General features: G+C 40.2%; 1 protein-coding gene across 2 annotated transcripts in view; it reads left to right on the top strand.

The window, feature by feature from the left end:
* The first annotated feature begins 6,916 nt into the window (after nucleotides 1–6,916).
* Nucleotides 6,917–23,439, top strand: part of zfr (zinc finger RNA binding protein) — a 69,830-nt gene continuing 53,307 nt past the window's right edge. For both annotated transcript variants that reach the window (XR_010095350.1, XM_063490585.1), the window contains exons 1-4: nucleotides 6,917–7,021; nucleotides 7,170–7,251; nucleotides 20,272–20,554; nucleotides 23,126–23,264. Coding sequence is in view for 1 of the 2 variants with exons in the window: in XM_063490585.1 (XP_063346655.1) it covers nucleotides 6,985–7,021; nucleotides 7,170–7,251; nucleotides 20,272–20,554; nucleotides 23,126–23,264 (541 nt within the window). In the remaining variant the exon portion in view is untranslated. The remainder of the gene's footprint in view (nucleotides 7,022–7,169; nucleotides 7,252–20,271; nucleotides 20,555–23,125; nucleotides 23,265–23,439) is intronic.

The raw sequence follows: 23,439 nt of genomic DNA, 5'->3' as shown, positions 1-23,439 counted from the left end.
TTCAGTAATCACTTCTATTATTCAATCAGCAGAAAACATCTCACAATTTGACTCTTAACCACTAAATTTGTTGTTTCAACACTGGTTGTTCATACCAGTGTCTTTCTTTTTGAAGTTAAGTTGTTGTCCTGCAACCCAGAGAGTTTATTTGTTAGTAGTGGATAAACTTCATCATTAAAACAACAGGTGTATGTTAAGTTTCGCTGCTTTAACCTTCCTGGAAAATCTTCACGTGTTCATGAGTGTAAGCTGTTTCTTCATTGCGTGTGTGTGCGTTTGTAGGTGGGTTAGTTTAACTTTCTTCTCAAGCAAGGCATTCCTCTAACAGGTGCCTTTCTCATACATTTCTCTGGTTGTGTGTGTGTGTGTTTTTATTTTGTTTCCCAAATTTTGATTTCCCACCTTAAATAACAGCATTCCTTGTCTTCAGCCAGGAGTTAGAGCTTGCTCGTGAGATTCAGGGACACATGGTGCTAACAACAATTTAGCCAAAAACTTGCCTGAAAATTTCCAGTGATGGTAACCGATAACTGGAGGAGAAGATGTCCTTTAAGCTTCTTCTCAGGGTGGGGACAACGTGACAGGTCAAGCCGTAAAATTTTGAGCCAAAGCTTGGTCTGTCTGTCGTCTCAATTCTGTTAATCTATCGTTTTTCGCTGTACTCAGGTTTCCAGGTTGAGAGAAATCCACCTATATTAACACACTAAAACATTCAATTAGTATTCCATTTCTGAAAACCACCATTCGCTTCATCTGCCTAGATTTTACTCTCTCTCCCTCTGGGTGCATACTTCACACAGTCCGGCAGTTGCCTTTTATGGGCATGCAGAGTTCCTGTCACACACACACAGCTACTCACACCCAGCAGCTGCAAAGCCGTCTTCACGTTATCTATCCGCACACTCAGCCACAATCATCCGCTCCTCAATATGAATGTATAAAACCAGTAGTAATTATGCCTAGAAACACACACACCCTCAAGAAAATTCACTGTAATTAATCCTTTATTCATACTCACTGTGACAAATGCAATTCATGTAAGGAAGATCCCCTATAGGTGAAATTTCAATTCGGCACGGCCCTGAAATAAGCATGCCTTTTATCTACATAAAATGAAGTTGCTACACCACATATAGTGGTGAAATTCGTGCTTAATCACACCCTATATAATGATAGAACCAAAGAATAAAGTAAATTAAATGTAAATGCTTATATTATTGAACTGAAAGAATAACCACTTAAAGATCTTATAAAATCATGCTTCACACCACAAAAATGAACCAAATCATTTTATGATTTTATCAATTTCAAATAAAATTTTCTTTAACGTCTGTCTGTAAGTACAAATCAATTTCAGCTTTTCACCAGACTTATGTTAAACTGCCCTAACAAGTCCACTTAATTGCGTGCTCATAGATTTTCTTTTATCAGAGAGATTCACCAAATGTACTTTGTTTAAGCTTATTGATCTGTCACGCTTATTAGTGGCTCATGACTGCTTAAAGCCTGTGTCTGAACTTGACCACAGAGGCAGAGCATCATTCAATCCTCCAGGATGGCAAACTTTCTCTGTATCAAGATAGCTCATACTCTAAATACACCATACATTATACTAAAGCCAAACGGTAACTTGATTTATCAAAAATATCTATCTATGTGTTTTCAAGCTGAGAGAAAAAGAAACTCAACCTTTTATATCATCATGTACACATTACTTGAATCAAAAGTATTTTCAAACTCTAAAACATCCAGCTTTGCATCACAAGAGAAATATGCCAACCGCAGCCATTAATCATATATTCACAACAATAAATCAAAACTCATTCATGCTATTATGGTGGACAGAACCAGCATCTTATTTACAGGCTTTTAACAATATTTGCAAATCATGATTATAAAACTCAGTAATACGCTAAACCAGACATACAAGCCCTCTGTGCGGCTCACAGGAGCCTCCTCATTTGCATGTTCACACACAGTCTAAAAATAGCTAAGCAGCGCTGTCGTCACACAGAGCCTCCTTTCACACCAAGCTCTCAGTTTATGTTACAAAGACGTCTTTTATTTACAACTGCAGAGATTATCAGGCCTATTAACACCTACACAATTTCGACAAATTTAAATTAACGGTCCAACCGATAAACTCCCTGAGTTTTTTGCGACCAATTTAACCAGTATCCGTCCCCGACGGTGGCCCGATTGCTAGTGCCCTACCTGAATTTAAAAGCGTTAACCAACCCAAACTTTGCCCGAAGCTCTATTATTTGGCATTACACAGCCAAGGCTTTCTCGAAGTTTTAAGTTAAAGCAACTCAAACTTTGCCTGAAGCTCTATTTTTGGCATTACACAGCCAAGGCTTTCTCGAAGTTTTAAGTTAAAGTTTCACGCCCGAAACCGGGTTTCTGTTGACCAAAAAAGCGCAAACAAAGATCCTCAAACTCTTAGCTTGTTCCAGGCTGCCCTGTAATCTGCAGTCAAGCCAACTGTGTTATCCCTATTCGCCGATAGGTCGATGGTCCGCGTCCGAACCAAAGAGGGAGCACAACCTCCGGGCTTTGCGCTTCTTAGCAGCCCCGCTGCCGTTCTTAAAGAATTTATAATACTTTGAAACAACAGTCAACACCTCAGAACAAGTGTATGACTGACGCAGGTCCGACCTTATGACCGATGGGGCCTCTAACCCACAAAATACTTTTAAACAACAATCAACACCTCAGAACAAGTGTATGACTGACGCAGGTCCGACCTTATAATCAATGGGGCCTCTAACCCACAAAATAACCAATTCCCTAACATCTACGTGAGCCTCTAACTCACTTTCACTGTTTTCCTTTTCCTTATTCACTTTACTCAATACTTGGGACTCTAACCCACTTAAAACTTATCCTTATTTCAACTTCAACTTCTCATGAGCTTTTCACTAAAATCAAAACAGGCATTTACCAGTAATTTCAGTGAGTAGACTTCTAATTTTGTTTTTACAGTCCAATTTGGCACACTTCGGAATAAATCAACAGGTAGTGCCTCACCTTTTAGATGTGACCGGTCTGCCCACTCACTTCAGCTCACTGGCTCGCGCCTGTCCGTTTGACCACCTCGGACCGTCCAAGCCTCTAGATTCAACTTCCACCCCAATACCACAGGACGAGCCCCCAATGTGTTACGAGTTCAAAATATTGGGGATGGATACAAGAGGAAAACCAAAATAACAACACTGGTCCGGCCGGGTCAGGTCAAAACGATGATTTTAATGCACACGTGTGGGAGATGAATACTGCAAGCAGACAGCATCGATCTCTCTCCAAAAACCACACAACAATAGTTTTTATGAACATCAGGGTACTAGAACGCCCCCTCATGCATAAAGTAGGTACAATACAATCAATGTTGACAACTTTTAACACATTGAAAGAACATCTTCTTCTTCCCGAGGCCAGATCCTTCCCAGTAATCTTCTAACTCTGCTTATCCCCTGGAACAAACAATCTCTCCTGCAAGCATAATCAAACAGCTACAAGGCCTTGCAAACTGTTTTCTAAATATTTGAACTCTCCCCTACACATGAGTTTAACTACTGCTTGTGTGTGTGCGTGTGTGCCTCGACCTCAGCATTCACTCTGTCTATAAGGACAGAGGCCAACTCTTCATGTGTGCAATGACCTAACTGAAACCATACATGTAATATGTCCAATAAATGTTCTAATTAAATGCCACTATTCAAAGCTTAATAAAAGAATATAAATGAATAAAGGATAATGATGAATAACATGGTATATGTGTTTTGTAAGCATGTTCTTTCCATAGCTCAAGATCCTTAACACAATAGATTGTTCGGTCCTCGCGCCGAACAAAGTTTCCGACCCTCCACTAGTTGATCGAGCCCCCCTCATTGGCAAGCACAAAAATACAATGCATGTATATGAAAAGGATTATCACTGCACCTGTAATAGAAAATGTTAATATGGGATTATGACGATACCTGTAATAGGAGTTGTAACATAAGGCCGACAGCCTAAAGAAATTCTCTAATGCAATAACAATTAATGATGATGAGTAAATGAAGTAATGAGTAATCATTGCCAATACACACTACTTAAAGGTTAACAAAAGATATAACTAAATAAAAGATCATAAAATAACATGATGTAAGTGTCTTGTAAGCATGTGCGGCCTTCTACGCTCTGAGCCACTTCCCTCAATAGATCAGTCAGACATCCCGCTGACCGTAGCCAGTGGCGGTCCTAGCCTGTTTGGCGCCCCGGGCGAACACGCCCTCTGGCGCCCCCCCCCCACACACACACACACGCATGCACACACGCACACACACATATATGACCCTATATATGAAGAGAGAGAGAGTATGCATAGTATGCAAACGGCTACCAAACAGACATCATAATTCGTCATACAATGGGAACAGGACAAATCAACAATTGACACTGACTAATTAATATTATATTATTGTATATATTGTTTGGAGTTTAGTCTGTTACTGTTACTATTTTTACCATTTCTTCTTGGAGGAACTGTAACCCACATAATTTCCTTAGGGATTAAGAAAGTATTCTGATTCTTAATGTTTTAGGATACATGACCTGCCATTATCCAATGACACATCTGCTTACCTGTATCTTTTGCTCGTTTGTCCTTGTAGGAGCCATAATTAAATGTATTGAATTTTAATGATCACTGGGTTTTCATTTGTTTGGTTGCTATGGTGATGTGTAACGGGAGTCACGTGGGTGCTAGCGGTGCCATTAAGAGGGCGTTGTCAGTCTGTCTTTCACTGGTTTGATTTTGACAGAGAGGAGGGCTGGGTAGCCGTAGTTTTTGTTGACCGCAGCACAACGAGTTTCCCCTTGTTGCATTAGAGCCTGTGATGTTTTAAGAGTTTGAATCGCGAGCCGATCACATTGCTCTGTAAACTTTTCAAGCACTTTAATAAACAAGCAAGAAATTCATCCTCTCGCATTATTGCGTACAGTTGACAGCGCGTCAGGCAAATAGGCAGGCTCAATCCCCGGCCTCTAGCGACTGTGGAAGTCGCCACACTCCTCCTCTTCTTTTCTCTTTTTTTTAAACTTTAAAAACGGGTTATTAGACGCTGCTCCAGCCACCCAGAGAATCCCCCGCCGCCCCGCCCTCTCCTCCCTGTGCCGCAAGCAGCAGGCGCACCTCGCAAACGGAGGGCGCCCTTACTCCCAGCAAATGGGCGATAGAAAACCGATCGGTGCCTATGCCATTCCCAGTATGCGCTGGCATGATGTCGGGGCAGCATGAGTACGAGCATTTTTTTTTTTTTTTGCCGATGCCCGTGATGCCGCCCCCCACCACGATGCCGCCCTGGGCAACCGCCCGTGTCGCCCGTATCTAAAACCGCTACTGACTGTAGCTTTTAACCCTTACTGACGTGAGCACAACTCTATAATAAGCACCAAGCGGCAATAGGTATAAAGATGATCATGGTTACACCTGCAATGAAAGATTATATGATTATACTAACACCTGTAAATAGAAGATTAACATGAGGTTATAACAATCACTGTCATCCAAACTTTAATGTAATGTCAATAGCTTCAATAAATGCTTTAATGCAATGCTTATTATATGATTCTGATGCAATGATAAAATAACAGTAAAATATATCTTCTCAACATACTGAGTGAGGCCCAATGTTTTTCATGGGAAAATTGTATCTACTTAGTCCTGCCTGTATGTTCCTTACATTGCTACACTGATATGAATGCACAATTTTAAGGGTTTAACCAGCCAAAAGGAAACGGTCAGGGCTGCAGGGAAATCAGATGTCAAGAGGGAATGTGCCACTTCACCTTGGAAGATGAGGGACAATTCAAACTTTTTATATTTTGCGTTTACTGGTTCTTGGAACATTCAGAGAATACCTTGACCACGACAAATACCAGAGTTTGAGGTCTTTTATAGTTTATATTCACACACTGATGTCTATGCTGTCAATTTTAATGCAGCAGTTTTAAGACTAAGCTCCTGCCATGGTGAAGGGTCTGTTGTCCAGATGTCCACAGTTCACAAAAATCACTACTTCTCCTAGAGGATCAGTCACATTTTAATCAAACTTGCACAAACTGATCACCTGATGAATCTTAACCCAAACTGCGCTCAAAGCCAAGTTCACGTTTATTTATTTACAGGAAGTATTATGTGAACTGTGATGGATTGTGATGTTTCTCACGAGTAACACGGACCATGTTCATGTCTAACTGTCATGTCCATGTAACAAACTTTATGCATGAAATGAATACTTAAATCTGTTTTAATTTTTTTAAAATAAAATCTGAAGCATAAATGACTGAAAATCAATTTAAATTAATGTACAAATTTAAATGTAAGATCTGAGATCAATCTTACAGGTGTGCTGAGATAGATGTTGGAAGGCTTAAAGAATTACTGAAGAAGTTTGATAGACAAAATGTCCCCAAAGCCCATTTGTTGACTTTACGTAAAATTCTAAGTCAGTCCTCTACATCAGGTTTTTATGTTGAAACGAGTTATATTTGACAGTGCGTGCTTTATGGATCTGTGGTGTGAAGTAATACGAGTGATCAGTGAGATTAGAAAAGTACGATTATAAATGTCAGTCCAGACGTTCATCAACTGAAAACATCTGCCTTTCAGTGAAATGTAAAGAAGCGCGAGTGGGGTCTGCTGAGCAGCGACAGTCTTATATGAGACAAGAATGGGAGCAGCTGCTGTCCTCAGTATGCACACATTTATGGACTGTTGTTAAAGGACGATGGAACGCCGCACAGCGGGACTCACGGCCCAACGTTACTCTGACATGTTACAGCAGACTGAATGTGTGTGTTTCTGCTCACTGTTGGACCGCACCCAACGCTAACGTTTTACCGTTCTGCGCATGCGTCACGACGCCATTTCCGGGTGCGACATGTAATATATATAGGTTGGTGTAGCGCTGCAGAGAGTGGGTAGAATATACAAAACCAATGATTCCCATATGTCCAGTAGTATCCTTCACCTATGGTAAGTATCGACCAAATGTGAATTTATATTAAGGGCAACTTTAAAAATGTTGATGTGTCTGCAGGCGTAAGAAAGGCAATAAAACCGTGAATAAATAGTTGTTGGACCGCTGCTAACGGTTAGCTTATCCTGTGTGTGTCCTCCGCAGTGCCTGGCCGGCTTGGTGAAGATGCCAAAATGGCTACCGGCAATTACTTTGGATTTACCCACGGCGCTGCCGCTCAGTACAGGTAGGGGGATGCGGGATACCTGGCTGTTTGGGTTCCTGTGTGCTGCATAATGTTTCTGTGGTCGAACGATGGCTTGTTTTTATATGCTGTACGTACATATTAATGTTAAGGCTCGCTACTGCCCACTGATCCCGTTGTTCGCACTGGGGGAGGGGGCTGTTGTTCCCGGTGCTGCGGCTGGACCTCGTCCGCAGTTCCGACGGAAAACTACGGAAATAAACATGAAGCACTGCCGATCTACTCCAGACCAAGGCCGAACACATGGGAGACTCCATGGGGGGTCGGGCATCCAAATACGGGACAGTCCCCTTATGTGTGACATTATTAGACTTTATTATAAGGACCAACTGAAATAGTTATTTGGTAGGAAAATATGACCCGGTGCCTGTAGTGTCACTGCACGGCTGAACACTCGTTATCCCAAAACAAGCATCTCATGGGAGAGTGCAGGATTATTATAATAATTATTACTATGATGATGTTGTTGCTGAGCAGCACCTGGTCTCACAGGTGAGTGTGTGTGCTGCGGTCAGAGCAAAGGGAACAGGGCTCGGTCCAAATTCAGCTGCAGTCAAAAAACCTTTTTTAAAAAGAGAACGCTTCACGGCCTAAATGTGCCGTTTCAGTGCTCACCCCGAGCACAATGGTGTGGATTCAATCACTAACTCAGGCCTCTGAAGCACGAGCAAGCCACCTGCTAGTTTTGTATGAATTTAATCTGTTATTTTAACAAAAAGGAGGAGTGGTGCATACCAACCGCCTGGGCCATGTTCTAGTGAAGTGTTCATACACTTTTCTTTTACCTTTCTTCAAGCATAAATCAAAGGAGCTCCGCTTGCTCTCCAAATGTCCCCGTGAAGTTTCAGGACTTTGGAAAAGTTGAAAGTTTCCAAACTGGCTTTTCCTGTTCAAACTGCTAAAATGTCCCCGTGACTGTTAAATGGTTTTTTTTGATTGTACATTGTATTGTAGGCTTCGGGCATAATTATTCTACCTCTTGACATTTTAATTTTGTACATAAGATTTATGGTGAAATGGTGGTAGAGCAGCTGCTGTGGTGGAAGCCATGGTCAGCAACATGAAGTTAGCTGTTTGTCTAATTTATTTTTTATTTCTGAAGAAAAAAGGCGGGAGCTTTGGATCCAAACTAACCCGTTAAAGTGTGCAAAGTAGTGAGAATGTTGTAATATGGGGTAAACAGATATTCAGGCCCTGAAATGAACTACATCACTGATGATGTTTTACATTGTCCTCAGATTGGATTGTGTTGCTCTCCTTGAGTATGACAAAGATTGTGTTGGTGTCACCATATAAACACTTAGATCACATTAACACAAAGTAGGCATTTGAAGCACCAGTGGAAAGAAGGTTAGAGACCACCTGTCACCCGATGAGACCCAGCACCTGGTTGTCATAGGGTGACAGGTGTAGTACTCTAACACTCAGTAACACCAACCATGGCTAGTTAACCTAAGAAGCTTGTGTTATGTGGCTGGAACCTGGAGAACCTGGAGCGAGCACACAGGCAGAACAAACTCCAAATGATGCTTAGGGCTGCCACAAACGATTATTTTGATAGTCGACTAGTCACCGATTATTTTTGTGATTAGTCGACTAATCAGATCATGCATCCATTGGACGTAAAACGTACAGCTTATTGCACCAGCAGCGTCTGCTCTTATATAACTATCATTAACTTACAGCTTTAAGTGTTTAAGGTATGTGCTAACTAAAAATAAAGACAAGATGATAGTTTAATAAATTTTAATGAAATTTGCAGATTGTTTCGGTTAAGTTTAATAAACTCCTTGCTATCTAAAATATAACGGGACACCGGAGTATATTCTGGAGCATCTCACACTTCTGATAATCAGTTGTCTGCTTGATGTTTATTCAGCTGTGTAAAAACTATAACTTTAATCTCAGCCAAACCAATTTACTCAGGAACAAATAAAATACTAAAAAAAGCCAAACAATAACATTTTTAAGTTATCTGAGTGACTTATATATCATGTTTAACCTGAGTAGCGAAAGACGGCGGTGGGTTTGAAAACGATTTGCCGGGAGTCCGGTGTTCTCACGGGCTCTAGTGAGCCTTGAACCCCGGCTCGCTATCAAGCTGGTGGGTAACAGACGTCTCCGAAAACGTCGGAGCGCTTTTGAAAATATGTGGTGTCTTGATAAACTGAGCAGATATTTGAGGTTCACACAGCTACATTCTCGCCTGAAAATATGTTAAACGTTTATTTTGTGACCCAGAAAGATTAATAAGAGTAATATTAAAACTAACTAGAAAGCGAAAATTTCAGAAGAAATTTTAAGTGTGCCTATGCCGCTGGTAATCAGTGTAGTTTGCCATTCATACAGCTACAGAGAGCAAAACTCAGCAGAGCAGCCATTCTCCACCATGAACTATGGTAAAAACAAACACCGCTCGCGCCTCACAGATGACAGCTTACAGTTTTGGGTAAAGATGAAGTGACTTTGTACAGCCTCGATTTGCAGACGCTGTGCACATAGTTTCATGAGCAGAAGTCCCATTGTACCACGGCAGACCCGACAATGTTTGCATGAACACGCTTTGAAGCATTACGTTATGGACCACTTTTCACACATGGTTGGTGTACCCACACAGCCGGCTGTAGCTTTTCAACTCACAGCCTGACACACACCCAAAAAACAGCCGAGAGAGCACAGACTACGCCAGAGAGGCGTGATTGCAGATGCCGCTCAGGTGGGTCCACCTCCCCTGCAGCGGCACTGCAGACCACGCCCCGCCACACACATCAATCACGTAAAATAAATATTTATGCACTTTTGCATTCACTTTTTGTTTTTTGTTATTTTTACACAGTGTTCTGAATGATTAACAATGGTCTACAGGCAATCTTGTGTATTATTATACAAACTTTGGTTGTAAGATGCCCTACCTGGCCCCCTGGCAAAAGCTTTGCTAGATCCGCCCCTGCACAGTTACCAGCTGTCAGCTAAATAAAAAAGGAGCTTGGTGTTTATTTCTCTCAGAAACAGTTCATAACTTCCCTTCAACTCATTCATGTCACCTAAAAAAAAAGGTAAACCTGTTTCTCCATCACCAGTTCAGCTCTGATGATTCGGTAAGGTCATCTCCTGGTTTCCACCAGCCGCTTCTACAGCTGTGGCTCCAGCAAACATCAGCTGATACTAGAAATTAAAATCAAATGAATTCTAACAACAGCTGATCAAGCTTAAACGTGCTGCTGTTGTTTAGCGCGATAAACAAACAAGAGAGAAAAGCCGATCATTGATCAGTTTCATGACTGAAGTTTGAACAGGCGAGAGAATGACAGGGGAGGCTGTCATAAAGTTCAACATCAGTAACTTAGCGCGCACACAGCTGTATAGAAACTCCGTCGTGCTAGCTAGCACGCAGTACCAGTTATTAAAACTGATTGTAAAAAGTCAGCACAACGAAAATAAACTACACCTAAACTCGGTTTATATCTGACCCAAATAGAGTGCAGTTCATAACTTCTTACCTGAAATTCAGTTCACCTCACGCTCTGACCGGCAGCCGCCTGCTTCTCCTGCCTTCGGTTTCCCTGATCCACGATCTACCACCGGTCGATCGGCGGTCGCCTCGCCGCCTCGTATGTCTCGTTCCCAGCATGCTCTGTCTGACACACACCGGTGGATAGCTGCCCTCGGTTGTAGCTCCGTGCCAGCTAGCCTCAAGCAGAAACGACATCGTCAGAACATTGTCGCTAATATGGGATGTTTTGACAAAACGAGCAGATATTTGAAGTTTACACACCTATATTCTCGCCTGAAAATATCTTAAAAGTTTATTTTGTGACCTAGAAACAGTATTAAGAGGAAAATAAAAACTAAGTGATGGCCGCCATTGTTTGACTCGGCAGAGGCGTGCTATGAATTGTGGGATATTGAGTTTTCCACCAAGCATTACCGTAACTTTTGAATGATTTGCGCAACCTTAAAAATTCCAATGGCTCCTGAAAGCAGCGACGCTGTGCGCACCGTTGATATTGTCATCATTACGGTAATCCAAATAAGGGTAGACGGGCCGTACTACTCCCGGCATACCACTAGAGAGAGCCAACACACCACAAATGAAGTTTGAAATTTGTATCAGTGGGACCAAAAGATGGAGCCAACACACCACAAATGAAGTCTGTTTCTATGGCGCCAAAAGAAGAATCTTCCTAAATTTGCACTAAAATATTAATATTTAAAAAACTATAAGTCATAAACACCAAAAGTGTATACCATACTAGTCCAGCTCCAGCCGCACAAAATGATCTAACATATGTAACCCTATTGTCAAAACTGTTTGGCAGAGAAGCGCGGGAAAATTTTCACTAAAATATTAATATTTAAAAAACTATAATAGTCATAAACACCAAAAGTCATAGCACACCATTCCTGATCCAGCCGCACAAAATGAGGTAACATATATGAATCTTGTCTCAAAACTGCGAGGCGAGATTCGCTGCAAAATTTCAGGCGGAAACTGAAGAATAACTAGAAAATTTGCATTTCCTGCGAAAATGCTGTGTGGATGCCTTAACGCTGAAGCTGTCTGCTGAAAATGATTGAAAAAGATGAAAAGCTGCAAAAATTGTATGGCAGTAAAAAACCTGAAAAATTCTGCTAAATACACGTGAAAAAACAGAAAATTTTGCTGAAAAGAGGTGGAAAGGCAAAGATTCAGCTTAAAAGGGGTAAAGAAGTTCAAATTTGTACTGAAAAGAGGAGTGGTGAAAAGGTTTCTTTTGAAATTAGCAGAAGATACTGAGATTTGTACTGATAAGAGGTGAAAGGCTGAAAATTCTGCTTAAAATAGGTGAATCAGCAGAATTTCTACTGAAAAGAGGTAAAGAAGTAGTTGCACTGAAAACAGGTGAATCAGCAGAATGTCTGCTAAAAAAGACATTTCTGTTGAAAACACCTGAAAAATCTGGGATTTGTGCTGAAAAAGGGTGAAAAAACTCACAATTCCGCTGAAACGGGGTGAAGAAGAGGTGTTGGGCTGTTGAGAAGAGTTAAATAAGTTGAACTGACAAATGCGGTGATATGGCACAAATACTATGATTGGGTACAAATACTATAATTTGGCACAAGTACTATGTATTGTGTAAATTGTGTATGTGTTAGTACAAATACTATGATTTGGCAGAAATACTATGATTTGGCAATAATACTGCGTTTTAGCACAACTACTGAGATTTTTTTGAAATACTATGATTTAGAAAAGATATTATGACTTTGTACAAATCCAATGTTTTGGCACAAATAATATGATTTGGTTCAAATGCTATGATTTGAAACAAATACTATGATTTGGCAGAAATACTATTATTTAGTTGAAATACTATGATTTACCAGAAATACTATGCCTTAGTAGTAATACTATAACATAACAGATATATGATGATTTTGGAGACAATCTGGTTTTACACAAATACTATAATGTGCCAGAAATACTATGTTTTAGCACAAATACTATGATTTGCTATAAATACTATGATTTGGCAAATATACTGTATTCAGCATAGATACTATAACAAAATAGAGAGTCTACGACTTAGTAGTAATACTATAACATAATAGATATACTATGATTTTGCAGACAGTCTATGTTTTTGCACAACTAGCACAATGTGGCATAAATACTATGATTCAGTACAAATACTATGATTTGGCAATAATACTGCGTTTCAGCACAACTACTGAGATTTGATTGAAATACTATGATTTAGAAGAAATACTATGACTTCGTACAAATACTATGTTTTGGTTCGAATACTATGATTTGCAAAAAATACTATGATTTGGCACAAGTACCATGATTTAGTACAAATACAACGAATTGGCAGAAGTACTGTGATTTAGTAGTAATACTTTAACATAACACATATACTGTGATTTAACAGACAATATGTTTTTGCACGAATAATACAATTTCTCTCAAATACTATGAAATTGCAGTAATACTATAATATTGAAGGAATACTATCATTTGGTAGAAATACCATTCCTTAGTAGTAATACTATAACATAAGAGATATACTGTGATTTTGCAGACATAGTATGTTTTGCACATATACTACGATTTTGCTCAAATACTACGAAATTGCAGTAATACTATGATTTTGAAGGAATACCATGATTAGGTAGAAATACTATGCCTTAGTAGTAATACTATGACATAAAAGATATACTGTGATTTAGCAGACAATATGTTATTGCACCAATACTACGATTTTGCTTAAATACTATGAAATTGCAGTAATACTATGATTTTGAAGGAATACTATGATTTGGTAGAAATACTATACCTTAGTAGTAATACTATAACATAACAAATGTACTGTGATTTAGCAGACATAGTATGTTTTTGCACAAATACTACGATTTTGCTCAAATACTATGCAATTGCAGTAATACTATGATTTTGAAGGAATACTATTGGTAGAAATACTATGCCTTAGTAGTAATACTGTAACATAACAGATATGCTGTGATTTTGCAGACATAGTATGTTTTTGCACTAATACTACGATTTCGCTCAAATACTATGAAATTGCAGTAATACTATGATTTTGAAGGAATACTATGATTTGGTAGGAATACTATGCCTTAGTAGTAATACTATAACACAACAGATATACTATGATTCTGCAGACATTCTATGTTTTTCCACAAGTACTACAATTTGGCAGAAATACTATGTTTGGGCACAAATACTATGATTTGCTATAAATACCATGTTTGGCACATATACTATAATCAGCAGATATAGTGTAACATAACAAAAATTCTACGACTTAGTAGTAATACTATAACATAAAAAATTTTTAATTGGGCACAAATAATATGATTTGGCACAAATACCATGATTTGGGTAAAAAAATACCATGATTTGGCACAAATACGATGATATGGCAGAAATACCATTATTGGTACAAATACTGTGATTTGGCACAAGTACTATGACTTAGTACAAATACTATGATTTGGCACAAATACTGTGATTTAGCAGAAATACTATGTTTTAACATAAATAATATCTTTTGACACAAATTTCTGCTAAAAGGTACTATTTCTGCTTTTTAGCAGAAATACTGTAATTTTGCATAAATACTAAGATTTGGGATAAATACTATGATTTGGCAGATATACTATATTTAGCAAATATACTATAACATAACAGACATTCCTCCACTTAGTAGTAATACTATAACATAAAATAAATATTATGGTTTTGCCCCCAAACCATGATTTGGCACAAATACCATGATTTTTCAAAAATACTATGATTTAGCAGAAATACTATGATGGAGCAGAAGTACTAAGATGTAGTAGAAGTACTTTGATTTAGCACAAATACTATTATGGAGGAGTAATACTTTAACATGGGAGAAATATTGATACACACAGACACACACATACACAGAGAGCAAAGTGTACAGGGGCTGTTAAGAGTCTGGGCTTGGTATATCTAGGTCAGCTAAATTGGCTGCACCTGCTGTAATCAGCACTTACACACACAGACATAGAGAGAGCTATGGGTTTTCTTCAGTGTATTTCTCACATTCAGGATTCCCCTCGAACAAATGGCCATAATTTCCTAACCGTAGGAGCTAGAACGGTCATTCTGACACCGTTTTGTTCAGAAGAGATGGGGGAATCTGCAGATCTTCATAATTCAGAGATAAAATATAGATTCTTGAAGATATATGACTTGTAATACACTGTAACTGAGTAGAGGCAAAGCAAAACTGCCTTGACTTGCCATCAAACAACGTTTTGTAACTCTAAATCTATATGGAGCATCAAAATCATTCTTTCACTGTAAGAAACAGCAGGCTTTGGTGAACAATCATGGAAATTTTCAGGTCTCTGTTGATATCTATCAAAAAGATATGACGAGAGAAAAAAGTGCCTCATTTCCAGAGTTTGAAATCTGAAGAAATCTGAGCGAGGGACAAATTTCCTACCCGCAAACAAGTGTAATTCATGGCCAAACGGTAATAGGTGAGGAAATAGATAGACGATTTGAAAATGCCTGTCATTAGAGAAATCCAGCGGTGATTTTGAACAAACTCTCCATTGACTTTCGATGGAGCGTTTTAAGACCTTCTGTTGGTCTGAGGAGATTTGCAAAAATTCTATAAATCCCACAACAATGATAGTCACATTTTCTGAAAGCCAGCAAAAATTCCTACGTTTTGATGTATAATTTGTGGGGATTGAGTGGAAATTGAGCGAGTAGCAAGAAGTTGTTCAGACATGAAGAGAAAATTCAGAAAGGACAAGTGCACACTCTGAGTTAATTGCATAGCAACCATAACAACGCATGTATTTTCTAATAAATCACAATTTTGCAACTGAAAACTTAAAGAGGTATAAGATTAAAACGGTAGAAGATCTGAAAAAGCTGAATCATACAGGAATAGCCCAATAATCTGAGAACATTTTAAAGTTTGAATGGAGTTTCTAGGTGAAAGTATGAGGAAGTAGTTAAGTTTCAAAAACAAGCAAGTTTTAGCAGAATTTCAGAAGATTTCCATTCATTTCAATAGGACAAAAAAAAGGAAAAAAGCTTAATATTTTAAAAAGTATAATAGTAATAAACACCAAAAGTCATAGCACACATTAGCAGAAATAGCAGAACAGTTTAGAGTTTGAACTGAGAAAATCGGCTGAAAACTGAGGAAGTAGTTAAACGGCAAAAAACGTACGGAAGCAACCAGAATAAAGTATAAAGAATAAAGAGAAACAGGAACTCAATAGTGTGGAAGCCCTTTTAGGGCATCCACACAATAATAACTAGAAAGCGAAAATTTCAGAAGAAATTTTAAGTGTGCCTATGCCGCTGGTAAACAGTGTAGTTTGCCATTCATACAGCTACAGAGAGCAAAACTCAGCAGAGCAGCCATTCTCCACCATGAACTATGGTAAAAACAAACACCGCTCGCACCTCACAGATGACAGCTTACAATTTTGGGTAAAGATGAAGTGACTTTGTACAGCCCCGATTTGCAGACGCTGTGCACATAGTTTCATGAGCAGAAGTCCCATTGTACCACGGCAGACCCGACAATGTTTGCATGAACACGCTTTGAAGCATTACGTTATGGACCACTTTTCACACATAGTTGGTGTACCCACACAGCCGGCTGTAGCTTTTCAACTCACAGCCTGACACACACCCAAAAAACAGCCGAGAGAGCACAGACTACGCCAGAGAGGCGTGATTGCAGATGCCGCTCAGGTGGGTCCACCTCCCCTGCAGCGGCACTGCAGACCACGCCCCGCCACACACATCAATCACGTAAAATAAATATTTATGCACTTTTGCATTCACTTTTTGTTTTTTGTTATTTTTACACAGTGTTCTGAATGATTAACAATGGTCTACAGACAATCTTGTGTATTATTATACAAACTTTGGTTGTAAGATGCCCTACCTGGCCCCCTGGCAAAAGCTTTGCTAGATCCGCCCCTGCACAGTTACCAGCTGTCAGCTAAATAAAAAAGGAGCTTGGTGTTTATTTCTCTCAGAAACAGTTCATAACTTCCCTTCAACTCATTCATGTCACCTAAAAAAAAGGTAAACCTGTTTCTCCATCACCAGTTCAGCTCTGATGATTCGGTAAGGTCATCTCCTGGTTTCCACCAGCCGCTTCTACAGCTGTGGCTCCAGCAAACATCAGCTGATACTAGAAATTAAAATCAAATGAATTCTAACAACAGCTGATCAAGCTTAAACGTGCTGCTGTTGTTTAGCGCGATAAACAAACAAGAGAGAAAAGCCGATCATTGATCAGTTTCATGACTGAAGTTTGAACAGGCGAGATGTGTGCCTCTTGGCATAGGCACACATAATAAATCCGACGAATAGTAATATGTGTGCCTCTTGGCATAGGCACACATAACTAGCTGCCGCCATTGTTGGAAACTGAGCTGGGCTGCGCTATGAATTCTGGGACAGAGCTACTTCTTCTTCTTCGGGGTTTAACAGCAGCTGGCATCCTTGTACATGCAGTGCTGCCATCTTCTGTTTCAGTCCGTTATTACACTCTTAAATCCTACTACTTATTCTTGCGTCTTTTGTGATCTTACAAAGCTTCAAACGACGCGTCGACTATTAAATCAGTCGTCGACGATTTTGATAGTCGACGTAATCGTGACTAGTCGACTAATCGTGGCAGCCCTAATGATGCTGCATGCCAACGCAGACCCAGCTGACTGAGGCAGCAGCGCTAACCACTGTGCTTAAAAATGTCTTGGTTCAAATCAAAGTGCTTGGGGAGCGCTGGACTCTGAATCCTGTCAGTATCCTGGTTTGTGTGCTGAATCCACATCAATGTTTTTACGTGACTTCACAAAGGATTCTTGGAAACGTATACAGCAACCCTATTTGTTGGCCCCGTCTCCATTTCCTTTCACTCTCAGCATCTTATTAATCTGCGTTGGTGCCTTTAGTCCTTGTGATGGCTTTCTCTCTCAGCACGCTCTGCTCTGTACCCGTCCTGGATGATCTGCTTCATGACCATCAAGTCGGTGGTATTCACTATATTTCAGGATTTAGTTTTAGGATTGTTTTGTTAACTCCACATTAGGGCTGGGCGATATGGCCTAAAATTCATATCACGATATAATTTGAAGCATGTTCCATACTTTCTACACTATAAGGCACACTTAAAATCCTTTAATTTTCTCAAAAATCGAGAGTGTGCCTTATGTATGAATTCTTGTTGTGCTCACTGACCTTGTACCGATTTTGGCGTGTAGAAATCTGTTAAAAAATGTTTTAGTACAACTTTGGTAAGCCTGCTGATGGACTGCTTGATGGAATGTCAGAGCATTACGGCTGCCGTAGTAAGGAGTAATCTGGGTCCAAAAACTCAGTCCCCTTCAGGTCCCAAAGTCAAACGAACACTGAGAGTTAAACAGTCTAAATTCTTTCATCTTTAATAAAATCATCAGCGTTGCTGCTTTATCGGGTGTAACAATTAAGTTTAACATCCATGCATCCATGAAAACAGAATTTATTAAATTTAACGGAGTTAGAAGTTAACAGGAAGTTAGCTCGCTAGTTTATACCTAAACATTTCATACCATGTTCTGAATGAGAGATTTTTGAAACTAATTCAAACGTACAGCACTGCTATCACTCCCAACATAAATGAAGACAGAAAACTAAACAGCAGTGGCGTTTGCAGGGTTACCGAAGTTGGACTACCTGGTATATAATGTTGTGCTACGTGATTGCTAGCGACACAGCTATGTTAGCATAACATTAGCAAAGTGAAGCTGGTGGATGAACGCCAACTTTTTTTCCACTCGATAAAAGTTAAAATGAGGGATTCTGGTTGTCAGGGACAAATGCAATCGCATAGCAGGATGCTATACACGGGCCAAACTTCAGTCAGGAGAACATAATTTACAGATGATAATGGTTGTAGCCGCTGCAATACTTTCGACCAAAACAGGCGCAGCTTGATGACATCATCAACATGCGCTATCGCGATAGAGCGATATAGTCAAAATCTCTATCGTTGGCCAAATCTATATCGTTTCTATCGTATATCATTTATATCGCCCACCCCTACTCCACATTAACAAAATGGAGTAACACAGTACACTCGTCTTTAGGCACAGCTTGCATGTTGCAGGTTGGACCAATTTTGCCTTCTGAACTCCCTCAGGTCTGCACAGCCTGGTTTCAGCAAGGTGCTGAGAACATTCCTCAGGTTTTGGGAAAAATCTGAGGAATGTTCAGATTCCTGAGAACATCTCTTCTTAAATGAAGAGGATCAGCCTACAGAGGGGTGGATTTAAAGCCGATCTTAAAGTCAAAGTGAAATGATGATGTGACGGCCTTGTTCATTTCCCCGGAGTTTCATTGCAGCAACTCAGGATGATACTCAGTAGTTGTAATGCTGTGTTTTGCTTACAGGGGGACATGTGACTGTTGGCTGTTCTGTCTTTGTATTATTGCAGGGTCTTTACCTTACAGCAGGGGTGTCCAACTCCCGGCCTGAAGGGCCGGTGTCCTGCAGGTTTAGATCTCACCCTGGATTAACACACCTGAATCACGTGATTAGTTCATTACCAGGCCTCTGGAGAACTTCAGGACATGTTGAGGAGGTCATTTAGCCGTTTAAATCAGCTGTGTTGGATCAAGGACACATCTAAAACCTGCAGGACACCGGCCCTCGAGGCCTGGAGCTGGACACCCCCGCTTTACAGCACAAAGCACCTTGAGACCACTGCTGTTGTGAATTGGTGTTATATAAATACAATTGAATTTATCAGGAGGAGAGCTGCTTTATTACAAATTAGTGCACAAAGTAAACCTGATATGTGTTACATCTGACCTGTACAGAAGAGCACGTCAGATTATGGCCTATCTGAGTTCTGCAGTTGCACCATAATTGTCATGCACATTTAAATAAATCAACAAAAAGAGTCTTTATATGCCAAATGATGCAAGGTATTTATTAATAGTAGTCTATACTGCACGATTCAGATGATAATTTAAGGGACCTCTGAGTCCCATTAGTTGGAGGATTAAAAAAAAAAAAAAAGAAGAAGCAGATTTTAAATGTAATCATGGTGGCATCATCTCAGCAGGGTAAAAAGAATCTCCATACATGCTTTGGTAGTTAGTACAGCTGTAAAGGCTTGATGCATCCTCAGTCATCCAGGTAAGAAATCCCCAGAATCTGTTTCAGTGGGAGAAACCTTCCATCATCATCATCCTCAGCTGACTGCAGGTTTCCAGCCTTATAAACAGGACATTCGCGCAATGACTGAAACTGGCACCACTGGGGAAACGGTGGGCTGTGAGACCAGTTTGTTGATCATTAATATGCAAATTGTCATGGCAGTTTGGGGATAGCTGTACAGTTTTGGAGACACTGGAGTCTGAAAAAGATCTTTTAACATGTGCCGAGGCATTTCTCAGACTGTCGAGATAACCTTCATGTTTCCCTTTGTGTCTCCCAGCCAGCAGCCAGCAGCCGGGGTAGCATACACCCATCCAACCACAGTGGCCAGTTACACAGTTCATCAAGCACCAGTGGCAGCACACACTGTGGCAGCAGCTTATGCCCCTGCTGCAGCCACAGTTGCAGTAGCTAGGCCTGCGCCTGTTGCCGTGGCAGCTGCTGCCACCGCTGCAGCTTACGGAGGATACCAGCCGACCCACGCGGCCACAGATTATGGCTACCCTCAACGGCAGCCTGAAGTCCCTCCACCACCCCCACCAGTCACCTCACAGAACTACCAGGTACCACAACATTTTTCTGTAGACTCACAGATTCCAGAACTTTCTTTGGAGTCTCTTTGAAATCCCATCATTCCTGAGGAATATGGGAAGAGATGTGCTGCCTTCATTATATTTCTGGGCGCTTGTGTGCCATAAATTCCAGAATTTCCATAAATTGCAGAATTCCATTAACCAGTTTCTAATTGGACATTATCAGCAGGAATTAAATAAATTACACACAAGTTGAAACATTCTCTCCATAAATGCTTTAAATCAGTCAAATTAAATGCAATTCAAAGATTCTCAAAAGCTTAATGATGGCGTTTCAAAATGAGGACGGGAGAAACTCGATTGAGTTACAGGACATGATTGGTTAGTTGGCAAGCAAGTGGGTCTGCTGCCAGGAAGCTGCTGTGGATCCTTAGCTTGGGGATCTTCTACATAACCTCACCACAGTACTTGATGCCGTCCTGTGAGGGAACCGTGTCGAACGTGGCAATCCTCTCCCTGTGCACCGTCTGTGTGGAGACCTGGAAGCAACCATCAACAGCAGGTACCTGAATGTTTTCTCATGACAACTACTTAGCATCTGAAATGGAAAAGACAGATTTAATGAAACTGTACAATTTAAACAATCCAGTCGCTTTGCTTGACTAGTAAGTGTTCAAACCTAGTATGGGCACCAGTTGGTCAGCAATAGTTGGCAGCTCAGACTGGGCCAAGAAATAGTTTTAGATTTGGTGTAGCAGGCTTGGTTTTCCAAAGGTTGTCTTGTGTGACATGTTTAAGTTACTTCACAGCAGATGGCAGCACATTTATTTTTAGTTTAACAGCCTACAGACACCTGTCATGTTACACTGCTGTCTGTAGGCTGCATGTATTCAAACCTAGCACCACTGAGGAAATCGATTCAGCATTTAATGAATCGATATCACATTATTCAAGCTAAAATCAATTTGAATAAGGAAATGGTTGTTTTGTTTTTTAACCTACCTTTATTGAGGCGCTATATTATTTTGTACCATCAGGAGGACGTGTAAAATACAGAAGCTGTCTAAAAAATAATAAATGGTATATATTGGTGGGGGAAGAAGGTAAATTGACTGATTTCCACCTTCGACATGTTTGTATTAATATTTCTTCTTCTTTCAACAGGAGGGCTCCAGAAACCGGACACGAGCTGCATTCATTCTTTCTGGACCTTAAACCTCTGCGGTTCTGTACATATTCTAATAGTAATGACAATAAAGTTTAACAAAATGAAGTGTTGTGGTTATTGTCACAGTTTTGCTCTTACTGTGAATGTAGTTTATAAGAATAATCCTAAGTTCAAATGTAACTTTCTGTTGTTTATTAATAATTAATTACTGCTTATAGCAATCAAAGATGTGTGGGGTATCGTATACAGAAATATTTTAAAAGTGTGTGGGATGGACAGGAGATTAAAAACCAAATACAACGTTGACATCAAAAAGCTCCAACTCAGGCTTTTAACTGTGCAACGTCTTCATACATTACAGTTAAAATCCCGGGCCGTTGTTTTCAATTATCTAGTGAACATTTAGAGATCTTGTTAATTTGCCATTGAGGCAGGAGTATATATCTTATTTTATTCAAATGTATCAACATTGTCTTGTTCAGTTTTAAAATGTTATAAAGGTTTCGGTATCTTCATAATGAAATTATGTTGGGACGTCGCTGTGGAATTGAGTGAATTCTGAGAGGACCATTTTATTCTAAAACTGAGGGAAAGTGATACAGCCACCGGTTCCTAGGAACCGGTGGCTGTATTATGTCCAGTATGGTATCCCTAGGGATTAGCCTGTGTGATGGGGGCTACAGGACTAATTTTCCCAGGCACTGCCATGAACCTCAAGCAACCATTTGAAAGCTGTCATGAATACTTATTTTGCCCCTGTGACTGGTGGTTGCAGCCCTGTCTCCAGGCCTGTGTGACTGGGCCTTAATCACTTGATTCTACATTATCGCAGTCATTGTCATGCATAACTGCCTTGTTTAGGACAAACTGATGTCATGTGGTTCTTGGTCACATATCTGCAAAATATTTGGGAAAAATAAAAGAAGTCTTCATTGGATGTAGTCCAGTAAACCACTCGTGCACCTGACTGAAACACCTCCACACAGCTCTGTGTTATGGCTAACTGCTGGAACCTCCCACTTCAGAGCAGCTGCCAATGACAAAGAACCACTTCCAAAGACAGAGTGAAGGTGGCCAATCTGCCCCTTGTTGCTTTTAAACATAAAACTCTGCTGCAACTAGGGGCTAATAGGAAAACCAACCCTCGTAGACGGCTTTTTACCCCTCAGCCGTGAAAGGCTGATGACCTGTCCATGGTGTAAATGACACTTAGTTCATGTTTCATGTCCTGTTTAAGAGCAGACAGTTTTATCATTGATGCGAGACTTAAAGTTGTGGTTCAGTGTTTGTTATGAGGAGTAAAGTATTATGATAAGAAACACAGTAGACCTCCAGTAGAAGTTTGGAGTTGATTCTTTTCTCAGAGATGCATTGAAATATAGACTGAAACAGTGGCATGAACAACGATGTCTGAGACTCTGATCATTTTGCAGGATTCCTACTCCTATGTCCGGTCGACGGCTCCAGCTGTAGCTTACGACAGTAAGCAGTATTACCAACAACCCACTGCAACAGCGGCTGTTGCTGCTGCACAGCCACAACCCAGTGTGGCAGATACCTACTACCAGACAGGTACACTTAAATACACATTTTTCTACCCCATTACTACCAAATGCATTGATTTGCAATCATTTTGATTACTTGCTTATTTTACTACCAAGAAACTTTGTCCCTACTTGATCTTCTGTTTCCCCTCACCCCCACCTGGGAGATGGCCTGACCTCCCCCAGTCTGGATCTGCAGGAGA

The sequence above is a fragment of the Pelmatolapia mariae genome, linkage group LG12, assembly GCF_036321145.2.
Source record: "Pelmatolapia mariae isolate MD_Pm_ZW linkage group LG12, Pm_UMD_F_2, whole genome shotgun sequence".
Taxonomy (NCBI): Eukaryota; Metazoa; Chordata; class Actinopteri; order Cichliformes; family Cichlidae; genus Pelmatolapia; species Pelmatolapia mariae.
Note: the sequence above shows the minus strand (reverse complement) of the source record. Positions and strands in the feature narration are given on the sequence as shown.